Source organism: Harpia harpyja, chromosome 16 (assembly GCF_026419915.1).
Source record: "Harpia harpyja isolate bHarHar1 chromosome 16, bHarHar1 primary haplotype, whole genome shotgun sequence".
NCBI classification, from domain to species: domain Eukaryota; kingdom Metazoa; phylum Chordata; class Aves; order Accipitriformes; family Accipitridae; genus Harpia; species Harpia harpyja.
The window spans coordinates 28038870-28058533 of record NC_068955.1 but is presented as its reverse complement, the minus strand read 5'-3'; the positions used below and the strand labels follow the sequence as shown (position 1 = coordinate 28058533).

Here is a 19664-nt window from a genome sequence, read left to right as displayed (position 1 = left end):
GAGGGGGATTATTGATGATTAGGAAAATGGGATGGGCTTTTCGACTTCTGACATCTGTCCAAGCTCTGCTGCTTGCTGTGAGATACTGACTTAATCACTTGCCATGAAGCTTTCAAAAGCAGGCATTGTTTTTAAGAGCCTTGCTCTCCAAGTGCTGCGTTTGAGATGCTGCATGCCAAAGTTGCATGTATTTTGTTTTAGTTGGAGCTACAAGTGTTTTGCCACTGTAAACAGAAGATCTGCTGTCAAAAATCAGTTAGAAAAAGCTTTAGCCACTTCTGAAAAATATTGGCCATGTCTCAATTTGTTTATCTGTAAATTCAGTGCAATAGTTGAGACCAGGATAACCTTTAATCCCTTTTCTTCTGGATTTCTTTGAAAAATACTAACACAAAATGTAAGTTGTCCTGTAATTTGAAAGGATGTTGTGTGGAGGAAAAAAAAAAAAGAGGAGAAAAAAAAAAAGGCAAATGTACTGACCTTGAATCTGTCTTACATGGTATAGCATTTTTTGAGGCCTAGTGTTGTTCATAAGTTAGTCATTCACCAACATATGTTATCAGACAGAGAAGTTGAAAAAAACCCCTGTATTTCCTGTAAATTTGATCAACTGAGACATTACATCTAAACTTAATTTTTGTATTAATTTGGAATGATGGCATAAATGGTTGATATATTTTATACATGTTTGCTAACGTATGTAGCGTTCTATTATTGCACAGTAGTGCAATACAGAAAGTATGAATTCTTTCCACCGCTTTGTTTTAATGTATGTAATGCTTTATAAGGACTAGTAACTCGTTTGCATGTTTCGAAAAGGTTTGGGGTGGAGCCTCCTGGATTAATAAAGTTGGAAAAAGAGATTGAACAAGAGGAAACACTTTCAGCCCCGCTTCCGTCTCCTTCACCGTCACCAACAAAGTCTCCTGGGAAAAAGAGCACAGGGAAACTGTTGGATGATGCTGTAAGTTGTGGGAGGAAGCTTCTTCCTATCTGACCCATTCTGGTATGCACTTGCAAAGCACACAGAAGCCGGAGTTTAACATCTCACTGTATTTTAAAGATTAGCAGACTGATAGAGTTAGTTTATTTTTGACCACAGTTATTTATGCCTGAAGTTCGGAAAAAATGTCACACTGTGTAGGAGATCTGCAGTTTAGTCTAGCTTTGTGCTTAGGGCCAAGTTCCCTTCTTATTACTCTGTTTTCTTTTTCTGTTCACTTCTTATTCATCAACTCCCACTTGGTGTTTTGTCTGAGAAAGGACTGAGTCAGGACTAGGAGATTTGGCCCATAATGACTTGTACAGAATGTTAACGAACGCTTCTAAGTTATCTTGGCCTAATTTTTATGCTGCTGTTCTGCATGTTTCTTACGTGGTAAAAAAAAAAAGCATTTTTTTCCTCATTGTTAGAAAGAAAGTATCTTTCTTTGAATTTCATTAAACTCTTTGCACTATACTGTAGTGTTTTTTTTCTCTGTTGCAAACCCCAGAGGGGTTCATTTGAAACAGCTGGAATCAGATTAAAAGGACGCATTCTGAGACCATGAAGAGGTTAAACTTGAAAAGTACAAATATATTCTATAAAAAGAAGCAGTTACTATAGTAACTGCTGTATTACAAGGTAGATGTGCCACCTGGGAGTTACAAAGCACTTCTTGAAAAATCCATGTGCCACTTTTTTGTTACAAAGAGCAGATGGAATATAATGTTCGTTCGTTTTATTGAAATACTTTGTACTATTTGATGCAAATAATTACATTTAACATTTTTTACGTTTTGTATTTCTTTCTTAACTTTGCAAAAGCACTCACTTAGGTTTCAACAGAATTGAGAAAGAACAGTTGTGTATAGAAGGAGGGTGGTGACTGCGTATCTTGTAGGAACAGAATAGAGAGTATGAAGGTTGTCTCCAACCACCTCCTTTAATTTAGAAAGCAGTAGGGATAGAAACAGAATGGAATTCATCCAGCTAGATTCCTGACCCGCACTGCCCCAGACACTCACACCATAAAATAGCAGCAGTGCTCATATAGTCCAGACACAAAATAAAATAGGATATAATTCTTCCCTCTGCTTCCTTATTTGATTTCCAAATTCCACTCAATAATACTTCTGTGTCCTTTGGGATAGTAAGGTAATGGAAGCCTCAACAGCAGGATCAGCAGTGAAGGTCTCATTATCCTCTGCTTTACACCAGTATAAATCTGTTGGCTTTCATTCTCCACAGGCCAAAGATGGCTCTATTTTGCTTACACAGTTCAAAACAACCTTGAACCCGTTAGGTCTGGCTACTCTGGGTTTTTGCTTGCTTAGATGAACCCCGGTAGACGCAGCTATTAAGGCATAGTTCACGCTATCCATTGTCAGCTTCGAGTTTCAAGAGTGTCTCCAGAGGTGATGAATGCCATAGGATATTATGTCAGAAATCACTGATTATTGGGCAGCATTCAGAGTGCTATTGCCAAATAGTCCTCTGAGCACAATCCCAGTCTTGGTACCACATTGCAAGAGATACAGGAATGCACTTTTTGCATCCTCAGCAACCTGAACTTGGATTTAAGTCATCGACCACTGACTTCATATAAGTTATTCCTATCATACACTGACTATCCAGAACTGGAGGCTAATGCTCACCCATGTTGATAAAAATCACTGGAATAATTAATCTTAAAATAATTCAGTGATTGTACATTCAAACTGAGGACAACTCATCTGATACCCGAGAAACACTTTGTGTGTGTAAAATACTTGTAGATTTTCTCTGCCAAGTGTTATTTTAAAATGAAATTTTTCACAAAGATATCATGCCCTGATTAAAAAAAAAAAAAAAAAAAGCTAAGATAAGAATAATTATAAAAAAAAATATTCCACAAAGTAATAAAGTTACTCAGGTAACAACATTGAACAATTTCAGAAATAATTGGAAAGCCTTTAAATAGGTCAACAGGGCTACTTTCAAAAGCATTTTTGCTCCCTACTCTAATATAGAAACAATAATTCATTAACTTTTAATTTCCTTCTGGTTTATTTAACATACCATAACTTTATTCTAAAAGCACATCTGAAAAGCATTTGTTGTACTTCAGAAGCCTTTTCTGTTCATTTATTCAAGATAACCACAACACCTATGAAAGTGCCATAGCTTTGCCCTGATTTTTTTTTTTTTTTCTGAAACAGTTTAAGACTTTAATTTGTTAGCTATTCTAAAAATATCCTTTCCCAGACCTCAGACCTTTTTTACAGGCCTTGGTTTACTAACTGTATTTGAAAAGGTCTTTGGAATATTATTTGAAGTGGACAAAACCTCTAGGAAGTTCCCCTGGCATCTTGTATTGTTTGACACTGACATACTATGTCAGCATTCATCCACAAAAACTGCAGTATATGAAAATGCTGCACTTGTTATTGCTGTTCCTATGCAGCAGTGTGATTTGAATGTCAAATAAGAGTTTTTCAACCAGATTTGCTCTTTTGGCATTGTTACTTTCAGATCACTGAAGAGTACAAAATATACTTTTACTAAGCATTAATGCCTTTGGTAGCACATGCAAGGCCAAGTTTTCACAAGAGGCTGAAGTCAAGCTGATGCAGCTGATAAAAAGCAGGAAAGTAGTTTTCATCTGTATTTTCTCAGCCCTTATTGTTGGCAATGATAGAGTAGAGTACTCTTGAGGCCGCTTTCAATTACTGTTGATTGCACTAATGCCCTTGGTTGGAGGGTAGTTAGCAATACTGGGAAGCATCTTGGCATGGATTTGTGATTATGTCACAGTATTCTCTGTACACTTTTTTTAAGACGTTAGTGCACTATTTGAAAGTGTCAAGTGAAGGTATTGGGCAGGGCCTTTCATTGATAAGCAAGATGCTTCTGTATTTATTATATTTATTTAGAAGGGAAAATACATCGTTATGACATCTTCATTTTGCCCGTCAGCTATATTTGCACTTTGACAGTTGCGCTGATTCACTGTAAAATACTGAGAACACATCTACAAAAGTCTGATGCTGAACTCAAATTAACAAACTGTTTCACTTCAGTTAAACAGTGCAAATTTTATGCTGAACTGTGTGACACTTGTCTCTATTGTTACCTCATCACAGCTGTAAAATCGTTCTTGATATTGGAAGCACCATAGTCTGGGACTACAGAAATATTAAGAAAATTAAGAAAAACTAAGAAAATATCATCAATGAAGATTAGGTTAGGGTTATCATGTTATGGCAAAAGTCGCCTTGAATGTTTTGCTACACATGCCATTTTAAACAGTTTCTATTAATAACTTCCGTGTTTTTCAGGTTAAACACATTTCTGAAGATCCTCCTTGTAAATGCCCTAATAAGTTCTGTGTGGAGCGTCTTTCACAAGGAAGATACAGAGTTGGAGAGAAGATCCTCTTTATTAGGGTAAAGATTTCATTTTTTATTTTGTAGTGAATTGTTAGTATCTGCTACCTTCCACTTTGCAAATGATATCACTGATTAACAGGAGAAAATATTTTCTTATTAACCAGCACTGACTCATTTTTATGACGTTGTCAGGGAATAAATAAACTACAGTGGGTTAACTGACCCAAGGAATTGTTAGTGTGAGGTAGATCCTTCTAAATTTGGGTCATTGAATTTTCTCTGTCTTTGATCAACGGCAACCAAAAGTCTTCACAAATGGAGATGCTGACTTCCTCTCAGTTTGGTTTGAAGGAACATCCACTGCATTAAAGCAGCCTTCCTCCCACTTTGTTTTGACTGATACTGTTTGACGGGTCAGGAAACAGATGAAAGACCTCATGGTCGTTGAATTGCCAAGTCACGACTAAGACATATTGCTTAAGTAGGGTGAGTAAAGCATTAATGTACATAGTACTTCATTTGATTAACAGATATTTCCAAACCCGGTGTTGTATTTCAGACTTTGTATGTAGTATATTAACTCCCATAGCACAAAGTTAATCGTTAGTATAAATATTTGCTAGCATTAGTATCTGGCTGAATTTAGCACCAATATACTATCCAAACTTAATTTTGATCCTCTTAATCTTCTCTATATATGCTTATGGTAATAATAATGAAAATACACTAATCATGTTATTCTATAGTAGTAGGTTAAGAATCTGATTCATGCTATGCTTCTTTCCATTTTCCATTTTCCTCTCCACATGTATTATCCTTGAGTAATGACTTGACAAAATGATAGCTCTTGCTCTCAGATAACTGTTATCCATATTTTGCTAAAGGCACACAACAGTGACCTGATGGAAGCGAGGATTTAGCACTTGCGAGAGCAAAAGTAGTCAGAGGGACTTTCCCCCGTCTGTAGAAATCAAGTTCCTAGTTCAACAAAACACCAGAGTGCTTGTTCTGTCATAAACTTATGCTTAACTTAAAATGAAGTCAAATTTAGATAAGGATTTAGGTTTTCTCATGTGTATAAAGTTGAGAACATGTTTAAGTACTGTGCTGAATAGGGATTGAGAACTCCCAATTAACTCAGTAATAGTTCAGAAGGAAGAAGAAATACAGGATTTGTCACAGATAGTTTGAGGATTAATAGCTTTTTCTGTTTTGTAGCCAGTGAGACATTTTTTTTTAATTCTGCATTATTTTTAGGTACTAGTTTTGTTATTAGCTTCAAACAGCTTTGAAGAAGGTAATGATCATTAACCAAAGATTCCAGTAATCTGGCAGAGTTTAACACTTATGTTTTCTTCCGTTTGATTTTAATTTCAAATAACAATATCAAAGTATTTTTAATCTTCTAGTTTTGAGAAACTTAAGGTTTTCTGCCAGAATGGTGAGTGTCAAATTCCCTTTTGCTGGCTTCTTTATTGTGTAATCTAGTCCAAGTCAGATTTCATTCCAAGTTTGCAAACAAAACACCCTTTTCGTATCACGCTACCGCATTCCAAGTTGAATTGTGCCAAAAAATAACAGTAATATAGATTAGACATTAAACTGCAGTATTAGAGATCATTCCTACAAAACCGATATCAATGGAAACTTGCCATGAACTTCAGTGGGAGCAAGTCCATATTCCTAGACTTTAAAAGTCAGTTGTCTTTTGGTTTTGGTTGGTTTGAACCTCATTTTGGAACGTTCACTGGATCGCAGTAAGTTTTTACTCTTCATTCTATGTTCTACATTCTTCTTGTGTACATAAGTAGATTTATTAGCCTTCCTTTGGAATCCTTTGGACACTTGTGAGAAAACACATTTGAGATGTGTAGCTGACTTAGAATTTTGTTGGTATTTGGCACCCTATTTGACGCTGCTGAGGTAGTTCCTCCTACGTTCTTTACACAGCATGACACAGCCAGATACATGCCATTTGTTTATAACCCAGTGTGTTCTAGTCGAGATCAAAAGTTTCATTGTTTTAAGTTGGCTATTACTGTCTCTGTTAGCTTTCTCTAGGAATGTATATAGGACTTAAAACCTATATCGTTTCAGTGATGCTGCAAGCATGCCATGTGATAAAACATTGCAAGAGCTAAGTTTAAAGTGGAGTTAACACCTATCAATTGAGGGTTAAGATTTTTTTTCCCCAGAAATTATTTAATAATCTATATCCATAACAAATTTGTTTTATTCTGGTTCTACGAGTTCTGTTTAAAAAAGAAGAAATAGTGTCCAAGTCCCTCTTGTTGTTAATTTATATCTGGATATGGAACAAGTGGAAAAAAGAACAGCAAAGAAAAATAAAACCTGGCAGAACATAGAATTCATGCAAAAATCACACAAAAAATTACGTGTGTCAATCTAAAATAATTTTAAGGAAAAAAACCCCTTAGGAATATGTGGCAAAACGCAGCGGGGGCAGTCCTTCAAAATTTCTCTTGTGTGGTAGTAACTTCTTAAGGTTATGGTCCCATTAAAATTACTTGAATAAAGATACTTTATTTTTTTTAACATGGAAAAATTTTTAAATTTGAGATGAAAATAAACCATAGAAATCCATAAAGCAATGGAAATGATGAAAATCCATGAAAACGTTAAGACACTTAATTCTGATGATAAAAATGCATGTCACAAAAGTAGTTCTTTATGTATGAAGTAGTTCCATAATGCCTCAACTGAACATGATTACCATAATGCTGTGGTGGGTTAGATGCTAAAAATTTATTTTCAATAAAAATTTACCTGCTCATGATTTCTTTTTCCTTCCTGCCATATAGGAATGAAAGAGTCTAAATTCTACTTACACAAAAATGATGAAGACATGTTTTACAATAATGGATTATATTAATAACTTGAAGTAAATGAAATGACTAGCTTATTTAAAACTGAAACATTGGTTTAGAATTAGTGGGATCTCTAGAAGTGTGCTATATAGAATCAATTATTTTCCTATTCACTCTTAGATCCTACCATTATGTCATGAGTGCTTTAGGGAACAAGCCTTAATCTTTCAAAATAGAACTGAATTAATAAGCCTACTTTTAAAAATAAAGAATAACAAGTCATGAAAACCTACCTTGCACAAATGCATGTTTTATAACTTGGAAAAAAGAGTCACAGAGCTTGAAGTGCATGCTGCTTGCAGAAGGCAGTAAAGGAGTTATTTAGATTAACAGAGGTTTTTATAGTAAGAAATGCCAGTCAGGCCTTAAAAAAAAAGTAATTTTTTTTTAACAGTTTCAGGGGCAAATATTCTTATTTCAAGTTATCTTGTGTTTATTACATTGTATGTTCTTAAGGATGTATACTTTCCACAAACTAGCAAGCTTCTCTCAGAAAGATCTGTCCTATTGGTCTGTACCCATAGTAATATTCAAATCAGTGGGTTCTGCACAATGGAAAAACTCTTTCTTTGTGCAACTGGAGTCAGATTAGATGATATGAATAGGTCCTGGCTTTAGAGCCTATCATTTTTCCTATAACTTATAGGTGTTATCTGCCTTGCAGACCAGATGATAAGCATGTGATTGCTCTTATACTTTTTGACCTTGTACTTTTAATCATTAATATCTCTTAGCATTAATTTGCTGTAGTAATAATAAAATGTTTGTTTAATACTAGCTTCCTCTGAATCCCAGGAAATGAAAGGCATTATTTGCCTGTTACAGCACCTGTGTAGAAACTTTATTCTGGGATTCGCTATCAAAATGTGTATGTATATGTATGTGTAATATATATGCGTATATACATAAAAACACTCTGCAGACAGTCTGGTGCATGCTATTGCTTCTTCCTGGTGAGAAAAATATACTCGTGTATAAATATGGAACCATGCTTTACTCCAAACCGTCCAGGTAGGGATGATATACCATCTAAGAATTGGAAATAAGGAAGAATGGAAAGCAGATTGATTATACAGTTCTTAAGATCCAAATGTCGTCTTCTGCTTTTCCAATCCAAATACATAAGTCGCACTCATAGCTTTTGCTTGGTGTGCTTCTGTGTTTTGTTTCTTCTCCAGCATCATTTGCCTTGCTTTTATTGTCTTCCTTATTCCAAGGATTTTAACAGTTGTTCTGCTCTTCCCAGGCCCATTCACTTGTAGTCTACAAAATAGTTTACCTTTTTAACACTGAACTTCCTTCCCTAGAGCTTTATCCGTATCAAATGCCTCTCAGGGATGTTTAAAATGTCAAAAACTTAAGCAAATCAGGAATTTTCATTGAACTAACTCCAAAGGACATGTGGTGGGATGCCTGAGAGTCATCTCGCGAGTAAATTCTGAAAACACATCTTGGGCCTCAGGACAGTGACAGTCATTGGCCTCTTCTTTGGGCTTCTGCTCTCAGTCTCCTCACGCTTATAGACAAACATACTAATTCTCAACTCTAGACTGCAAAAGACCCAGGGAAAGGCATGTCTGAAGTCCAGCCCTAATTTATATCCCTGATGTAAGGTGGTTTTGGAGACCTTCCAGCAGTGGGTGGCTGGACACGTTTTTACTGTGTACTAATTCCTCCCCAACTGCTTTACGCTTACAGAGTAGTTGACACATTTCTGTCTTCCTTGTGCTAGTGAAGGGGGAATTGTTCTCAGCCTTCTCAGGTTTTGTCTTTTGGGGTTTTTTTTGTTTTTAAAAAGTCCTTAAAGGTCTGGTAAAATTCAGTCCACAGGACTCAAAAGCTCTTGGACAAATAGTGATACTGAACATGTCAGCGGGGTGACTGGAGTCCAGTGCTGCCAATAGGACAGTCAGGAAATCTGTTTTCTTCTTTACTCTGCCATTAATCTGTTGAGTGACATTAGGCAGACCCCTGCCTTCCCCCGTCTTAAGTTACAGCTTGCTTGTTCTTATAGTTACACTTTCTCTCCCGTGTCTCCCTTTTTTTCTTCTTTTTTTTTTTTTTTTTTTTTTTCCCTCCCCTTCCTTCCTTGAGCCTTTCTTACTTAGGCCTAGCAGCCTTCCTGGAGCCAGAAGCACGTGGACATCTCTGTTTGCTTTGTACTTGCTGATGCTGTGTTTGTGCTGAACACAAGAGCAGCTACGGTTCCACTATCTGGTTCTGTGAAGACTTGACATTTCTAGTTAAATGGTTGACAGACTTTCACTGAGGGTTAGCCAAACCCATAAAGTACTAGAAATTATTATTATTATTTTTTTCCCTCTGGATTTAATTTCCTATATTTTTTTTCCTTGACATGCTTCTTTTGCATGGCCATTCAAGTTAATTTAGTGTCTAGAACTTGTGTGTGTTGGGGATAGCTTGGAATGCATATTGTGAGCAAAAATGCTTTGAAAGGATTCATTGTAAGCTTCTTTACAAAAAAGCTGTATAAGTCAAATTCTTAGCTGCTAATTTAATGGAAAAGTGATGGAGTTACTCCTTTTTACTTTCACACAAATAGTGTTCTCGTTAGTCTTGGTTGAAAATGTTTTGACAGAATGTATCTCTGATGCAATATTCTGATTCAGTGGAACTGACAGGCTACGCAATAGCTCAGCAGTTTTTCTCACTAGCTTAGGCCCGTTTGCCTTAGTGACCTCCTTCTGTGGACGATTAAATATTGTGTCGTCTTTAATTCCCAGTATCTTCCTCTATGCAATATTGCACAAGGAGAACTCCACTTGGATGTTTGAAAAATCTTTAGGAAATCATATTGTGCTTTTTCTGAGATGTAATGCATCTTCAAGAAGTGTCACATTCTAGTTCTTGAAATGACTAATACACCTGCAGTAATTTCCTGCCGAGGTATTTACAATTTAGGCTCCTAGAGGTGAAGTTAGAACAATATTAGGTTCCCTGTATTCAGTGGAAAGAGAAATCTCCCTTGGGAGGTAGCTCAGAACGGGAGGCCAGGGTAGGGTATTCTGAAGCTATATATGTAATATCTTTAAAAACACTACCCAAAAATTCAGCCGACTTACTCAGCGATGTGAGTCAGGCTTAGGAAGCCTTTGGTGTGCTCTTAATGCAGCCAGTGCCTGCAAGAGCTGAAGACTGCGAAGCGAGACCTCCCTGGGTGCCGCAGTTTCCTCTCTGGCAGGAATGTGCCAGGGTAAAATCACCCCGCACCCCAGTATCAGCAGTGTTTTCTGTGTGGTAACTAATTATACAAAAAATTTCTCAATACTTTAAAGGTAAATAAAGGTGAGTAACAAAGCTAGATAAATCTCATTATTTCAGGCTTTTTTTTTTTTTTTTTCCCTAGGAAGCTGAGAATACAAAAATAGACCAAATTATAGAAGTACCCTCCTGATTCCCCCCCCCCCCCCTTTTTTTTTTTTCTGCTCCTCTGACTGCTTTCATATGAAAGGTACTGGATCAGCATCTTCGTATCTAAAAGCACAGATAGTGCACCATTAGTCTACAGACAAGAATTTGCAAATTGAAAAAGCCTTTATAGTTTATTGTTGAGAACCACAGGTTGGGTCCCTTAAGTTTATACTGAAAATGTTAATAGGGAAAAGTATTTCTTTTTTGTTCAGGTTTTTTTTTGTTGTGGTTCTGTTTAATAGATTAATCATTTTGTAAGAATCCATTTAACACTTACTAGACATTAATACATTTTACATTAACGATGAGACAGCAGTTGATGCTCGCAGTTTGGAACTAGTAACCTTGGTGCATTAGAACTGGAGATGCAGCTATTTGTGGTGTTGCTCTTTAAGAAGGATAGCACTGAGCTTTACATTTTCTTATTTAAACCTCTTCCTTGATGAGGTGAAAATGTCTTGTATGACAGTAATGTGCATATATTTAACACAGTCAAGGTAAGCACATCTATCTTTTACGGCATGATGCTGCAATATTTTATGGGGGGAATTAATATTCTTCACTGTAGCTTTAAATAATTAGTACACAATGCTAATTAAAAAGAAAAAACCCACCTGATTCTCTGTTGTGATATACTTTGTGTACAGTATACTTTTACACTGTAAGCGTAACTCATGCTACCATCTAGAGAAATGACAATAAATGAGGTTTATGTGGTGGCATAAGTAAACCGAAGTTTCTGCACTGTTCATCAGAGATTCTCCTTGAACATTTAGGATTCAAGCATAGAAGTATATTGAATATCTATTGCAGTATTCTTTAGCTTTAGGGTAGTATTCTTAAAGAACTCATAGCTTACATGGGAATTTCCAACTGGCCTTTATATCTTGACTCAGGAGAGATGGTTCTACGTAGAACTGAACTGGCCATGATTTAACAAAAGTGGTATGTAGGCTTTTAAAATATTTAATACCATGTGGTTTGGCCTTTCCATTCCTGAAATAACAGGAAAAAGTTAAAGCGTGTTTTAAAAAGTGTTTTCTTTGTCATTCTCTTATCAGCGTGAAAGCAATGGTTTTTCCTCCTGTTGCATTCAGTTACACTTTGTATGCATTCCTGTTGTTCAGTAAAAACTGTTTATATCTACTGTATTTTCTTTTGAAGCTCCATCGCACCTCTGTGGCAACATGCAAGATGCATGTAAAGTACTTTTTACCATAAACAAAGGCAGCAGTTTTTTATCCCATGTGTTTACTGATGAGTTTGTCCTGTGTGCTGCCTTCTAATTCTGACCAGTAGAAAAGTAGTAAATGCTCTATTTCCAAATCCTCTTTACGATGTTGAAATACAGAACATTGTATTTTAATGAGAGAATTCATGATCTGCATACCAATGAATTTATCAACCAGTCTGTTCCACTAGGATGTCTTGTTTTCTAGCAGAAGTTGTGAGATGCCCACTCTTCCTAAAAAGACAGGGGGGAGTTGAGTTTTTATTTTTGTTTTGTTCTCTTAAAAAAATGAATCTTGTTTATTTTACAATCTGAGGGCTGCATTCATCTTGCCTAGGTTTGATGCCTACAGGGTTCTTTCAGTAGAGAGGAGCAAGCAATTCCTGTCTATTTCTATTATGTTGACTAACTGGATTGTTAATCACCTTAAAGAACTACGTGGCATTTTATATTACTTATCTCTTAGATTAAAAATTGAAAAAGTAAACTGTCAATTTGAGATAGTCTTTGTTCTAAATTATGGGGAATTTTTTTTTTACATTGATTTCTTAAGATTTTATCTTGAGACGTTATGTTTCAACTTTAAAAGAAAAAACAAAACTTCAGCTGCATCTGTGTGAGTCAATAGGAATTGATTTCTCTTTCAAAAAACCAAAAAGTATTTATCAAGAATAAACTCTCATGGTAGGGAATGGATAAAACAGTGACACATTTATCCATAACAGTTATGTCCTTGAATGATTTATTAATCTGTCTAGGAGGCAAAGACTATGAAATAGACATGATAAATTCAGTATATGTATCTTATATATGCAATAGCATAGAAATAAGACTTTTAGGCTATATTGAACAATGCTTTTAAGTGCAGATTTTTAGATTTTATGTAGCTACAATGTAATAAAATTTTCCTTTGAAATGTAATATGCTGTTAATAATTTCGCACAGTATTAAGAGTTATTTTTACTTCATATTTTAAATTTCATTTGCTAATTTAAATTCATCAGTCAAAAAACTGGTTGGGAAATGTTCTTGCTTACAGTAAGAGAAAATGAAGGGAAGAGGTTTTAAGGTTACGTGCACTCAAATTTGATTGTATATTTTGTTCTCATATAATAACTTGCCTGTTCAAGTTGTTTGTGCTGAACATATGTAAAGTTTAGTTTATGATCAAAATACATGAGCAGGTTAAAATATAGGTTTTACTAGTTCTCCACGGGTAACTGTCAGACCCCAGACTAGACTGTATCAGTTACTGTCTTTGCTTCTTGAACAGGTGACCTCTTTGTATATCACAAATGGAAACAGTTGCAGCAAATGACTACTCCAGTTGACATGGGACCAAAATTATGCTTCCATGGCTCCTCCATCAACAGAAATTGCAAATGCTCAACCAAGGTCAACATTTGAGCCTGACTTTTTCTGTGGTTTTGTTTAATTTCTTCTTGGCATTAGAAGTAGCATTTTTTGAGTCCAAGTCCACTTATATGCTTTGTGCATCAAATAATGAATTTTCACAGAAGTTATTTTCTACATAGTTTTACTCCTTTAGCAATGGAACATTAAAAAGGCTATAATTACCACCTTTTTGCCTTGACATAAAGTTATTAATTATCACATGAAAGCTACAGAGTAAGTGCCAAGTTAGAGACAGATGTAAGTTGGTAGACAAACACTGGTCAGTAGTAGCCCACAAAAGCCAAGGGGTAAAACTTCTAGCTTCTCCAAATGTGGAATTTGGAGTTAAAACTGGATGTGATGTTCTGTTAAAATATATGCCCAATGCCATTATTTATCCTTTTCTGAAAACAACATTGTTTTCTTTACATAAGTCCAGAAGTGATTTCTTGTGATTGTCTTGTAGCAGTGAACTGTTTCATTGAGGGGTAGCTGTACATGAAACCAAATTTTCCCACATATGTTGACTGTAAAAATGGTGAATGCACAAATTTCTAAAACTTTCTTTAAACCAGTTTTTTTAACATCAGCTTGTTTTGCAAATCTCATTGGGACCTAATATGTGTAAAACTGATCTAACTTTTAAAATAATGTTATGCATGTTTTAATGGAAGTTTAGGAGCGTCTCTTCCGCTCTTTTTTTGTCATTGATTTTTGAAACTCAGAGCAAAATGAGAAGAATGTGTTGCTCTAAGGAAGTATTAAATACAGCAAAAAATTTTCTTTGGCAAAGATGAGTAAACTCTGGAGATCCCAGACTCAACTGTTTATCTGAAGGGTATTTTCCAAAAAACCAGCAACTATTAAACTGAAGACCAGATACAGATTGTTCCTCAAGTCATAAATCAGCATCAGTTGATTCAGATTGCTTTGTGGTGTGCTATCATGCCTTGTTTTCAACTTGCCAGAAATGGATTTATCTTAAGGTTTAAAAAACAACCCCCAAACCAACCCCCCCCCCCAGCCGTTACCAGATCATTAAAATTGTATTATTTCATTAATTTAGTATTCCAATCATGGCAACAGATGCCAAAATGCTTTAGTTGTTATAAACACTCTATTTAGATAAATACATGCTGAAACCAGAACGGATTAGATCATTTAAGATTTTGCAGTCAAAAATATGCCTTTTGTCTACCCAACTACGTGCAATCCTATTTGTGCTTTTTAGAAGTCAAGAGAGAGCCAGAACCATTGCCCTAAACATGCCATATGCTGTTAGTTATTCGGTTGTGAGTGCTTTTGTAAACAAGGCTGAAATAACATTAAGTAATTTTTTAATTTGCATTAAGATCTTCTTTCAAACTCTATCACAATATAGCATAGGGAAAAGGAGCTGCTTCCTCTGCCTAAAGCCTTTGACAGTCTGTTTTTTCTCTTATCTTAAATGTGTGTCTTAACTTCACATGAACATTATTTAAGAATAATTGTTTATTCATAAGGAGATGTGTTTATAACTCTTTGGCAAATGCATAGCCATAATAAATTTCTGTCTCATTTGAAGGAAGATTTAACGATCTCAAAGAATTTAAAAATATAAAGGAAGTGGGTTTGTGCCTTAGTCTCAAAGTTTTACACCTGTTAGACTACCTGTGCTTCATGCAAAGGAACTGGTTTCTACCTCATCTGTGTTCTGCCCCAGCAGCCCCCAATCTGAAACCTTTCCTTTCCCTGAATTTTTGAATTTTCTTTTTTCCTTTGAATGAGACAAAGGTATAATATTTGATCTCTACACATCTGAATTTCAGCCTTGATCCCAGACACAATTTGGAATCTTTCCATTAGAGCAACGATGTATTTAAATAAGCGTGCTTGCTGCAAATGGTTCTGGTGTGGCAGGGAGGCCCAAAAACATGAGATGTGGCCAGGGCCTTTTGGCTCAGCAACCGACAGCTTCCCGGTCCCCTTCTACTAGTGTTATTTTACATGAAGCGTATTAATAGATCACTTAAAGATGACCCAGCTAAGTCACAAAATGAGAGTGTCTGTTAGAATTTTTTTTTTTTTTTAAAAACTGATACAGATATTTTTAACACTTTGATACCATTTTGCTCTAACACATTGCTTTCCATGGAAGACATTTGAGCTCAACTTAACTGATACGGTATATGGTATCGCTTCAGGTTCCAATCTCTCTCCTTGTTTCCTTCAAGGGAACACATTCAAAAAAGTTTAAGTTGTAGTAGTTATTCTTCTTACAGCTCAGGTTTCTCTTTCAGTATTGGACCTGAGCAACATTTTGCCATTAGTTTGCCTGTTAGCCAACCAGTTAAACTAATATAGCTCACTCTAGTTTCAAACACTGTTGTTGATCATAATATTTGAATATTGTTTTGCAAAGTAAACTGAATTCTTTTAACTATGTGATAGGATTTTAAAATTTCTAACCTAAAAAGTTTCCCAGGCAAAAATTTCCTAAGTTTATCTTACTGCCACTTCTTTTTATTATCTGATCATCAGGACAATGATCTGTATTGTTTCATTTCTTCATCTGTCTTCACTGTATTGGACAAGATTTTTTTGTTGTTGTTTTTTTAAACACCAAACAAAAGAAGCCAGTATTTCTGTGGAACCTGACTGACTTGCTGAGGACCTGATTCATAATGCTTCTAACTGTATTACTCTTTTTAGACAGTCTTCCAAAACTACTGATGTTTTCATATTCTGTTTCCTGGCTTTGGTTTGGGTCCCATTCTCCATGTATTTAAACCGTCTTTTAAATCCCAGGAAGGAGTATCTTAGTGAAACAGTCATGAAGAGTAGCGCTTGGATGAAGCTGACCCTTTGTAAGGTTGCACATACAACTGAAAGGAATCACTTGGTTCCCTGGATACTCAAAAGTAAGGTGGAGAATAAGCTGGCCAGAGTCCACAACAAAGTCTTTCACAATTACTTTTATTGCTGTTTCCTTGTCATTCTAGGTTAGTAAGCGCTTTCCAACACATTAAGATGGATGTTGCTGAGATCCCACAGTGTTATGATGTAAGGACCAGCAGGCAGTTAAACTGAAATTAGAAGAAAGGAATAACACATTTACAAGTTTTACAACTTCAACATAGATCAGTAAAATTCAATATCGAAAGCATGGAAAAAGTGAGTCTACAAAAGATTCTTACATGGGGGAGAAAGTAAAATCCAGCATAAATCCATCAGGATTATCAGTATTCCTGGTCTGATACTCTGCTAGCTGGCTGGGATTTATCAAAGAAGTAGGGAAGGTTGTATACAACGGGAATGTTTCAGTTAGGGAAATGTAAACATAAAGTGAACAAAAGCAACTCCCATTTTCCCTTTTTGTTAGTATCAAATTTTCAAATGGTTTTGTTTAGCTTTTTAACATGGTTCTTTTTCTGTCCTGGGAAAAATTTTCAACGTGGAAACCAAAACAGATATTCACTAAACTTGTTGCAAAACTCCTATTATGTCAGTGGATTTTCTAACCAAACATTGGTAAGACCATCTTTAATTGCCTAATCTAATTTTGCTGTACATGGGAAAGCAGAGCAAAAATTAAAAAGTGCAACACGTTGACTTTGGGCTGCCTGTGTTCCTGGCTGGTACAGCAGTCTGTTAAATGCCAACAGGTTGTAATTTCCGCTTGTAAATAAGGTCAGTTTCTTGCTTTTGGCATGATTAGAATGATGTCCATTTTTCTGTGTTCCATCAAATATATTTCCAGTCTGTTCCTTGTTCAAACGCACAAAAAATGTAGTGAAAGCCAATGGGATCTGCGAGTGGGAAGTAAAATTAATGCCTAAAAGTAAACTCCAAGCCAGTTTACAGCTTGAGCTAAAAAAACCAAACCCACACCCCCCTATACCACCTGATGTCAAGGCATAGTTACTATTATGATTTCTTTTCTATATACATGTGAAACACAGGCATCTGTTACAAAGAATGTAAGGATAATCCTGGCTGGCCTAAGAAACCTTCTTGGCAAAAAGTATGCATTTTAAATATCAATATTCCGTTGTGTCTAAGGTGTAGAACCACAGTGGCATTCAGAATCTATGTAAAACTTTCTAACCAGAGTCACATAAATCAGGTAAAGTGACAGGCTGGCGTTTTAGTTAAACCAGGTTTTCAGAAATGACTATGCTGTTTGTGCTAATTTCTTGGTTCATGTTACTTAACTACTTCTCTGTGATTTACTGAGGGACAAGAGGGAGAAGGAGTCATTTGGCATTTCATAATGGTACAAAGAACCCTGTTTCTGTTTCCTTCCCTCCTCCAGTCTCTCAAAGTATATATATTAGCAAGCCAAAGAATGATATCATGGCACTTACATGCTGAAAGTGTACATTGTTCTCAAGTCTCCCTCCTTCTCTTTAGTCTGCTTTGGTAGAGGGGGGGGGGGGGGGGGGGGAGTTGTGTGTTTAAATTAAATATAACGTTTGCAAGAAATGCTATGTAAAGTCCTGCATAAGACAACTCTTGAGCATAAGCCCTGATTTTGAAGGAGTCAATGAAAGTCTGGTCTGCATGTATTGATAATTGTGTTTCATTATCTTACAGATTAAGGAATAATGTAGCTAATTTGCTTAGGGTTACTGTCTTACTGGCCTAATTTTAGAACACATTTTCCAACTAAGGAAAAGTAATAGCAAAATGTGTGTGAGGGGATTGTTTGTTTGGTTTGGATTTTTTTTTTTTAATCAGATATTATAACCTTGTCTTGGCCTAGCCCTGATGCCCTTGCAAGCAGTGTGCAAAAAAAAAAAAAAAAAAAAAAAATCTCTCCATGGAATTAAGTTGGTTCTCAGTACTTCAGTGAATCCCTTCAGTACAAAAAAAGCTAGTAAGGATAAGTAAGCTGCCAGTGGGTTAGGAGTACCTGAGTATGTAGGGGAAAGACCTTTTGTTAAAAGTGCTAAGCATCCAGATCCCTTCTTTCAGCTAGTGAAAAGCATTGCAAAATGTCCTTAACATACTGAGTAGGCTTGTGATACTGCTTTTCTAACTCCTCTGTCTTTTCTCTACTGTGCTTTCAATTTTGTCCAAAAAGCTGGCCTGAGGGTTAAGCCAGATGAGATGCCTTCAAGCTCAAAGCTTTATACTGTGTAATACGGTGTCTGTGGTATGAAATCTTTGCTGTAGGAAATGTGGAGATCAAGTGTTTGATCCAGGTCTGGCAATGTATCTATTTCTGTATAAAAGGTTGGTCAATGAGCTCTTCTGTGAAGCCAAGAGTCTGGCTGTATTTGGCTTAGAGCCATCAAGTAATTTTTTGCAGATTCTAGTGAATATTAATGTATTGACATTTAATACTTCAGGAATTATTACATAATATCCCCGTTTTGCTAATACTGAAGTAAAGAGTCCAATACAAAAATAAGACTATACTGATGATGAAAGATGATGTTGATGTGAAAATAGAAATCACTACATTTTTACACTGTCACATTTTTACACAAGAGGAATTCATTCATGTTTCTTAGCTGTTAAAAATTCATAATACCTGCTTAGGAGATGTTTTGAGCAGAAGATAATATGTTAAGCATTTCTCAGAACTGGTGCTTAGCATTAGCAGTGGTAGTGTAAAGGGAAGCTCTCTGTAGCTTTGTTTCTGCCTAGAGCTACTGCTTGACGTTATCCGTGACCAGGAAAGAAGTTAAAACTAACAGTCGTATCCTAACAATTAGTTTCCACTTTCAGGATTAACATAATAACAAAAACTGTTTTAAAAGCAAAGTCTTTTTAGAATGAAGGCTAAAACTAGCTTAGTAGATTCTCCAGTGTAAAGAAGCTTTGTTTTACAACTGTAAATCCAAAACAGCACGATACCAGCTACTAGGAAGAAAATTAACTTTCTTCCAGCCAAAACCAAGACAACACCACACGATTCTTTGGCCTTAGTCATAATACAGAAGTGGAAAAAAATTTTATGAAAATATTTTACGAACCAGTTGACCTACCACCTAAATACATATGTTTGCATTTAGGAGCTCTCGTCTGCCTTATACACCATGTTACCTGGCCGCAGCGTACTTTGCGTATTTTATGTGAGGGTGTATGTGCGTACCCACCTACCCATCGGTGTGTACAAACACACACATGCCGCACTTCTGTCAGTGAAACCATAGTCCTCTGACTAAAATTTATATGATGTCGGCTCAAAATACATCAAAGAGCGGTAGTATCTAGCTGATAACTTGATTTGCTGAACAATGACTGCAGTTCAGATCAAAGCATAAGGCAGACACTGCTCTGGAATTGCATGTCAGACTGCAGCTTCGCTTACCATGTGCACACTTCTGTGTGCTCCCAGGTATAATTCCGGTGTCAGCTGGGTGGTCTGTGTTTCCATT

The 19664-nt window shown here is 36.0% G+C and overlaps 1 protein-coding gene across 5 annotated transcripts in view; it reads left to right on the top strand.

Annotated features, from left to right (window-relative positions):
- GAS2 (growth arrest specific 2) overlaps positions 1-19664 on the top strand; it is a 98440-nt gene that overhangs the window by 52573 nt on the left and 26203 nt on the right. For all 5 annotated transcript variants that reach the window (XM_052811720.1, XM_052811722.1, XM_052811724.1 and 2 more), the window contains exons 6-7: positions 820-964; positions 4300-4407. In XM_052811720.1, the coding sequence (XP_052667680.1) occupies positions 820-964; positions 4300-4407 (253 nt within the window). The remainder of the gene's footprint in view (positions 1-819; positions 965-4299; positions 4408-19664) is intronic.